This window comes from Sinocyclocheilus anshuiensis, unplaced genomic scaffold (genome assembly GCF_001515605.1).
Source record: "Sinocyclocheilus anshuiensis isolate Anshui unplaced genomic scaffold, SAMN03320099.WGS_v1.1 scaffold747, whole genome shotgun sequence".
NCBI classification, from domain to species: domain Eukaryota; kingdom Metazoa; phylum Chordata; class Actinopteri; order Cypriniformes; family Cyprinidae; genus Sinocyclocheilus; species Sinocyclocheilus anshuiensis.
Window position 1 is genome coordinate 503,138 of NW_015548225.1, and position 8,292 is coordinate 511,429.

At 33.7% G+C, this 8,292-nt stretch overlaps 1 protein-coding gene across 2 annotated transcripts in view; it reads right to left on the minus strand.

Moving 5' to 3' along the window:
• Positions 1–855: 855 nt before the first annotated feature.
• The window catches only part of clec3a (C-type lectin domain family 3, member A), a 10,847-nt gene continuing 3,410 nt past the window's right edge, over positions 856–8,292 (minus strand). Inside the window, exons 2-4 of one of the 2 annotated variants that reach the window (XM_016441397.1) lie at positions 5,562–5,775; positions 5,338–5,424; positions 856–1,331 (exon numbers count right to left, since the gene is read on the minus strand). In XM_016441397.1, the coding sequence (XP_016296883.1) occupies positions 934–1,331; positions 5,338–5,424; positions 5,562–5,775 (699 nt within the window). In that variant the 3' untranslated portion in view covers positions 856–933. Of the gene's footprint in view, positions 1,332–5,337; positions 5,431–5,561; positions 5,776–8,292 lie in introns of both variants that reach the window. The other variant, XM_016441395.1, reaches the window with a different exon arrangement.

The following is an 8,292-nucleotide window of genomic DNA, read 5'->3' on the forward strand; positions in this document are numbered from 1 at the left end:
GTGGTTTTAATGTGTTCTCTTCTTTCGCAGCATTTATAATTATATAGTTATAATAAAATAATAACCTTCTAAAAAGTATAAATTATTAAAAGGTCCATATACCTTAGTGTTTTGTATCATTTATTATATTTCTTAATATTCTGGTTTTACATTTTCTGTTTTACTATAGTTTTAGTAAACATTTTAATTTTGTAGTGTGTTATTGTCATTTTTATTAGTTTTTTAAATGTCTATATATTTTTATTTATTAGGTTTAATTCATCTAGTAATTAGTTAAACCTAACAAAAATGTTGGGACAAGATTTTCCTGAAGTCAAATCCTCTAATGTTTACTCAGGGGTGATTTATTTTATTTTATTTTATTTTAATGTTTACTCAAATAAAAGGGGGGTGATTATTTATTTGATTTTATTCTTGTATAATCATTCTTTATGGTTTGTGTTTTGTCTTCATTCATTATGTTTGTAGTGTTGGAATGCTGCCTTTCTTGTTTTGTAAATAAATAAATAAACAAACAAATAAAAGTTTGATGTTTGATATAATCCAATCTATATAAATACTTCATCTGAAAAACAACTTTTGTTGTTTTTTTTGGTCATCTTTTTTTTAAACAATTGACCTCAACAGATGATAGTGCAAAATATTCAAAATTGTCAGAATTATCTGATTGCGAAGTCAAAATGTTCACGTTCAAAATGTTAAAAAATTGATTGATACAAGATACCATCATCCCCAAAAAAACAATATTATTGCCTCAATATTAACTAACTAAACAAGCACTGTAAACCTGAGCAAGTTTCTGTTGTGTTCCTCTACCGTTCGAGTGAATAAAGAGGACACATCATACATTACCACTGAGTGTTTCCTTTTTAATGAGCAGCTTAATGACAGGCTGTCATTTAACATGCATCTTGATGTCATGCGCCATACACATCATGGGATCAGATATTCACAGATGTATTTCTTCTGACTGCGACAGACCCCGTCGTGCCATTTTCCCTGTGCTGCCAGCGAGAGCGCGACGCAGCTCTCTCTCTTCCCTCCGGTCAGCTCTCTCTTGGAACGATCCCAGTGGAAGAAAGTGACAGGCAGGCTGTTCACGTCCACATACTGGCCTTCCTTCACTATGTCTGTTATGCCGATCCAGAAATCTTTGGATGCGGGTGAGCTGCGTTTGACATAGTCTGTGAGTTCGTCGTTCTGGTTGATGTCTCGAGGTATGGCCAGGGTCACTCCCTGTGCGATGCAGTCCTCGTTGGCCTCATGGTAGTGCTTGGCCTGCTCAGAAAGCAGGTAACACTTCCTGTGGGCTTTGATGCCACGCAGGCAAACTGAAACATATATAACACATTCACTCATGTACACTGGTTTATAGCAGTTTTACACATGCCTTACAATCTGAATATCAAATAATCAATGACAAAAATATTGCTATATTTATTTATGAAGCATTTTTACTGTTACTGTAATGCAAAAATCACTTTTATAAGGCGTTTGAACACAGTTGTGTGGCCACAGTGTGTGAAAACAATCAGCCTATAATGGTAAAAATCCACCCACTCATTTTTTTATAATCCCAATAAATTATAATCAGTCTCTCAGAACAAGCGATTTCAGGCCCTGTCCACACGAACGCGGTTATTTTTAAAACCGCAGCTTTTTCTATGCGGTTTGGCATTTCGTCCACACGCAAACGCAGCACTAGGTCACTGAAACCGAACATTTTTGAAAACGTCTGCCAGGGTGAAGATTTTCAAAAACTCCGGTTGCAGTGTTGTCGTGTAGACAGCAAAACCGGAGTTTTTGGCTTGTGACGTCGGCGCCTGCGCTGTTATCTCCACCTACTGGAAACTTTTTCAGGCTTCTGATTGGCCAACATGGCTTTACGGTTGAGATTATATCGCCACCTGTTGGTTTGGCATGCTCTTGACAGTGCTTCATAGCATGCGTTTGCGTTTGCATGTGGACGGAGATTTTTTTTAAAACGGAAGAAGGAAAAACTCGTGTACGTGTGGACATGGCCTCGATTCTCCCTCTTTACTCGTCACTGAAGGAAGTCCCGCCCATTTGTGATGATCTCTGCCCTATTAGCATAAACACAGCCCTGAGTGAGAAGCAGCAGTCCGCCATTACTGGAGATATACAATGTTAGCGCCAAAGAGGTTTGTTTTCTGATGCACCAACGAACACAGGAGTCTCCATAGACTCCCTCCATCAGAGCCGCTGAGGTTAACCGCTGGTTAAATTTCATTATCGAAGAAAATGTCCCACAAATAAACGGTAAAGTCCCCTCTATGTTTATGGATCAATACCAATGCTTCGTGCGCGAACGTCAGCTCCAGATAAAGCAAGTATCACACGTTTGTTTTCCAAACTGCCTTTCTGAAAGCACTTCTTGGCACTCTGTAAGGCTATGTTGCTAAAGCTATGCCTGTTTTCACTGATGCTACTTTTGCACTTTTCGCTGCCTTCACATGCTACCAGAATGATCGTAGATAATATCGTAAATGTGGTAGTTAAAAATTGCATATGAAAGCAATGTGAAGTAGACCGCTTCAATTAGTTTAGCTCATAATCACAAAGTGGGGCTTTTAAGGTTTGTAAAATCAAGCAATGGCACCATGAGTTATTTTTACTGCGCCGTGATCCTCATCTGTGTAATTCAGAAACGTGCATTTATTATGCACAGTACAATCAGATGACCGACTTTTAAACCGAGCACATTTTCTGTAAATATAACAGGCTTGTACTAATAGTGGAATATTTATTTGCAAAGGCCAGCATGGAGCACAAGCTCTTGAAGCTCCGCCCTCTTCTCCGGGAGCACCAGTTCATTTGCATTTTAAGGGACAGACACAAAACGGCGCGTTTTAGCTCATACCCTAAAAGTGGCAATTTTAACAAGCTATAAAAAATGATCTATAGGGTATTTTGATCTAAAACTTCACATACGCACTCTGGGGACATCAGAGACTTATTTTACATCTTGTAAAAAGGGGAATAATTGGTCACGTGTAAAGACAAAGCACTAACATGTCAGCTAACAAGTCATTATATCCACATCTGTCAAACACCTAAAGGTACCATTTCAGTCCTTCATAACATTCATCTAGTTAGGGAACAAACTGGAGGCCTCTCCCATAAATAAATGTATTATAAATATTATATATGTACACTATCGTTCAAAAGTTTGGGGTTGGTATTTTTTCTTCTTTGTTTTTCAAAAAGGTCACTTGGCCTCAATATGGCTGCATGCATTTTATTAAAAATACAGTAAAAATTGTATTATTATTAAATATTATTACAATAAAAAGTTTTCTATTTAAATATATTTTAAAATGTAATGTAATCAAAGGAATAAATTACATTTTAAAATATATTTAAATATATTTTAAAATGTAATTTATTCCTTTGATGATAAAGCTAAATGTTCAGTCTTCAGTGTCACATGATTCTTCAGAAATCATTCTAATATGCCGATTTGAAACATTTCTTATTATTATCAATGTTGAAAACCGTTGCACTGCTTAATATTCTAGCGAAAACCATGATCCATTTTTTCTTTCAGGATTCTCTGATGAATGAAAAAACAGCTTTTATTTGAAATAGAATCTTTGTAATATTGTACTTATTGACTTATTGTAAGATCAGCCTGATAGTTTCGACCAAATAGTTATTATTACTGCTTCTGTTACTATTTTCATAGTCCCCACTTTGTCTTAAAAAAGAAAAATGCTCTTAAATCACACTGTTTGAAGGACACCATATGAATACATTCCAATTTTACAGTAATAACAATAAAAGTAATAAAAATACAGTAATAACTGTATTCATTAGCATTATTATCAGTAGTAATAGTAGTTGTCGTCGAAGTATGGAAATAATAGGCTATACTTTGAAAGAATATGCTTGTGAACAATGTTCATGTTAATGTTTTTAGACATTTTATTGCAAATTATTTAAAATTAAATGAAAGCATACTATTTATTAAATTGATATTAAATGCAATGTTAAACTTTAGAGTGCTTTTTTGACCCACTAAAATTAGACTTAAGTACATCTTCATATGCAATTTCATAATTACTTCTATTGTCTTTGAAATATGGTTAACGTGTACTGCTGAATGTACTGTCAAGCATTTAGTCATTTAAAATATACTTTAATGTCATTTCTATTTAAACTTGTGTCATGTATTTAAAATGTATTGCAATTTAGTATACTTAAAATATATTAACTTTAATTGCAACATCGAATAACACTGCAGTTAAATTATAATCAAGTACTTTACATGTGCTTTATGTTAGTCAACACATCAAAATAAGCATACTTCTTTAAAGCACTAAAAAAATGTATGAAAACCTAATGACATAAAAAAAAAGCTATTTTAAAGCAAAACTTTTAATTTCACATTATTACAAAGTGCACTTTTTAAAAGTATACTTAAGTGTGTTAAGAAACATTGTATGAAAGTTGTAAGTACACATAAGTGGCATTATATTCCATTAATATTATATTATGTGCAAGTAGTTGTCTGAAAAATACTTTTAAGATTTGAAGTACACTACAATATTAAGCGCACTTCTCTTTCACAGAGACACTTCGGATGTCAACTTTCATTTGTTAACAATATGCACTGCTGCAACTTATGGTGTGAAACAGGCATAATATTAAAGGGGTCATATGATGCGATTTCAATTTTTCCTTTCTCTTTGGAGTGTTACAAGCTCTTGGTGCATAAAGAAGATCTGTAAAGTTGCAAAGACTAAAGTCTCAAATCCAAAGAGATATTCTTTATAAAACTTAAGAGTCAAGACACACCTACCTAAAACGGCTCGTTCTAACACGCCCCCACATGTCTACCTCACTATGTGGGAAGATTTGCATAACGCCGCCCAAATGTTCATGCAAAGAAAGAAGGCGTAACTTTTATTCTCGCTGTAGTATTGTTGACGCCGCCATGTCGTGACCCGGGGTCGTCACATGTGGTTGCCGCAGGCATCAAAATATGGTAAGTGACGTAACATTTCCGTCACATGCTTGAAGAATTCGGCCAATCACAACGCACTGGATAGCTGGCCAATCAGAGCACACCTTGCTTTTCAGACCGATGAGCTTTGTAAAAATCGGCGCGTTTCAGAAAGGCGGGGCATAGAGGAGAAACAATAATGTACAGTATGTGGAAAATAATGTGTTTTTTGAACCTTAAACCGCATAAACACATTTCATTACACCAAATACACAAAATAATGTTCTTTTTAGCAGCATCATATGACCCCTTTAAATAATGATCTGCAGCATTATCATGCTTTTTAAATGAAATCATGTATAACTGTTTACCTGTTTGCAGCGCCTGCATCTCTTTCAGGGAATTGACTTCCTGCCACAGCTTGTCAATCTGTGTCCTCGTGTCCTCATCCTCTGTCGCTGTATCTCAACAGAAGAACGACACACCAGAGGTCAGATCAAATATTCAATACATTACAAAAGCTTGATTGAATCTAAGAGTTCTAAAGGATTTGATGCAGCTAAGGAAATACATACAGTCCTGACATAATAGTTACCTCTCTGTCGAGCTGGAACTGCTTTTTTGGAGCGAGAGGGATGGCCATATCCGAACTGGAGGACACTAATGCAGATCACTAACAGCAGAAGCCGAGACTGTGCCATGGTCACAGACGAGTTGTGCAAACCACTGAGAGAAAGTGGACAAGTCTTACAATTTTCTCCCTTTTTTACTCTCAGGCTATTGGCTGGACATTCGGTGTTTTTGTGTACCTAAAGGGAATTGAAATGCCTTCAGTGCAGTCACAACAACCAATCCCCTGTTTCCAGCCATTCATAAATATTTACTTGGGAAGAACATGAAATTCATTTGGGAGTTTACCCATTCATAACCCAGCAAGAAACTTCATTCACTAACCACACCTTATGTGTGGCATGGATTTAAAAAAGTCAAATTAATTACATTTATATTTCAGTTTTGCAGTACTTTGTAAATAAATTCCTTGCTTTTGACCAGTTTGTTCTAAAGAAATGTGATTTATAAAAAGTAGATTTTGAATAATCCACAGAAGAAAAAAAAACTGAACTTCAAACAGAAGAAACTGATTCAAAATGAGTCAGTTTTATTATATTTACATAGCATTCTTCTTCACTTGTTATGTTTTGCAATGCTGCAAATTTTCAATTTTCATAATTTATTCCATCTGAAACATTTCAAATAAAAAAATATATGTTTTAATTATAAATGATTTAAATGTATTAATAATTTAATTAATTAAATAGTATAATATCATTTAATTTAGTCATTTATTCCATGCAAAATATTTCAAATCATATTTAATCATAAATGTTGATTAGGTCATACTAAATTATTTTGATCTCATTTGTTTTAAATGTTGATTAGATAAATCAAAATTTAATTTAATTCATCTAAAATATTTCAAATAAAATTTTAAATATTTGTTTTTATTATTTTGTTGATTAGATTGTAAAAAATATATTTAATTTATCTAAAGAAAAACAAGAAATGTTGATAAGATCAATAATATTTTGTTTAATTTAATCAAAATTAAAGATTCATATATTTTGAATCATAAAGATCAATTACACCAAGTATTAAACAAATTTGTTGCATAACTTGTTCATAAACACCTCTAGAGGATATGAATAGCTGCACATTGATTTTAGTTGGAGTTGGAGACAGAGGGGCTGTTGATCAGGGAAGGAAGTCCAGTTCAGAGCTCAGTGTTCTCAGCTAATTTTAGAGCGTGACGCAAAAAAAGAGCAAACAGCCCAGAGGGAATATCTTTAACTGCGTGTCTTTGAGACACATGACATGTGCCCTGCAGATCATCTAGACTACTTCTCATTTTTTGACAGATACATTTATACGTTTCATGAGGATATATCACGAATATTAACATTTTCAATTAATTTTCCATGCAATTACAAAAAATAGGGACTGAAGTGTTCAAGCTGCAGAAAGGACACGGACTTAAAAACATTAACTAAGATTAGATTTAAAGGAAAAATTCATTCAGAAATATCAGTACAAATTCCATGAACTCTCATAGCTCATGACTTGAGGATGTCAACATTTTCAGTCAATAATCATTTAAATTTCAGGTAACACTTCACAATAAGGGCCCATTAGTTAACGACGTTAATGCATTAAATAATATTAAGCAATACATTTGTTACATAATTTATTATTCTACGTTGTGTTAGTTGTTTATTGTTATTATTAGCTGAGGTCCATCAAATAATATTACAGATACAACATTTGATTTTAATAATGTTTTAGTAATTAAGATTATTGCCTTACAGGTATTTTTCATTATTATTTCATGTTAGCTACGTAGTTTATTTGAACAAATGGCACCATACTGTAAAGAGTTACCATTTTTTCAGCCTGTTACTCACATTAAATAAAAATTAAAAATAATTTAGAAATATGATATTTATTGCAAATCATGATACATAAATGATACTCAAATTTAGTTTTTGTCATTTGTGAAGCTAGCAAGCTTCAGTCCCAGAAATTCTTTCAAATATTCATTTTGGGGCAGGTAATCTTATAGATATTTGCTCATTGGTTGTCAAAAGTAGTCTTTCAGAAAAACACTTAATTATTCTGGCAGATATTTCCATTAATGCAGTGACAGTCAGAAATACACGGGAAAGGTCAAATACACTTTTATCACAGCCATATTTCAGATTTCTGAATAACAAAACCTTGAAAAGGCCACTGACCACAATATTTTTAACTGGAAAGAGCAAAGTGATGCTTTGATAATGTCCTCAGTGCCATTTGTGAATAACCTCTAGGGTTACTGAGAAAAAAAAAATAGCATTTGTGTCTGTCATGTTTCAATCAGTGTTACCAGTTCTGCTGCAAAATATCAGACAGGAGCCGTGTGAAATGTTATGAGGTTGATGTGCGGAGCAGCATTTTAATGGCATAAAGACCAAATAACACTGCATTGAAATGCTCTGCACAACATTTTATTCAGATTTTATGTGTTTGCAATCTACCACATAAAGCACGTCTACAAACTTAAACTATACAGCAACAATATGCATTTGTGTGTCTTGAGCTGGGATCCACTAACACATCAGAAATAATGCTTTAAGGCAAGTCTTTAAAGAAAACAATTGTAACCCAAAATAAACAGGAAAATGTGGAAAGATACTGTCATATACAGGTGCATCTCAATAAACTAGAATGTCGTGGAAAAGTTCATTTATTTCAGTAATTCAACTCAAATTGTGAAACTCGTGTATTAAATA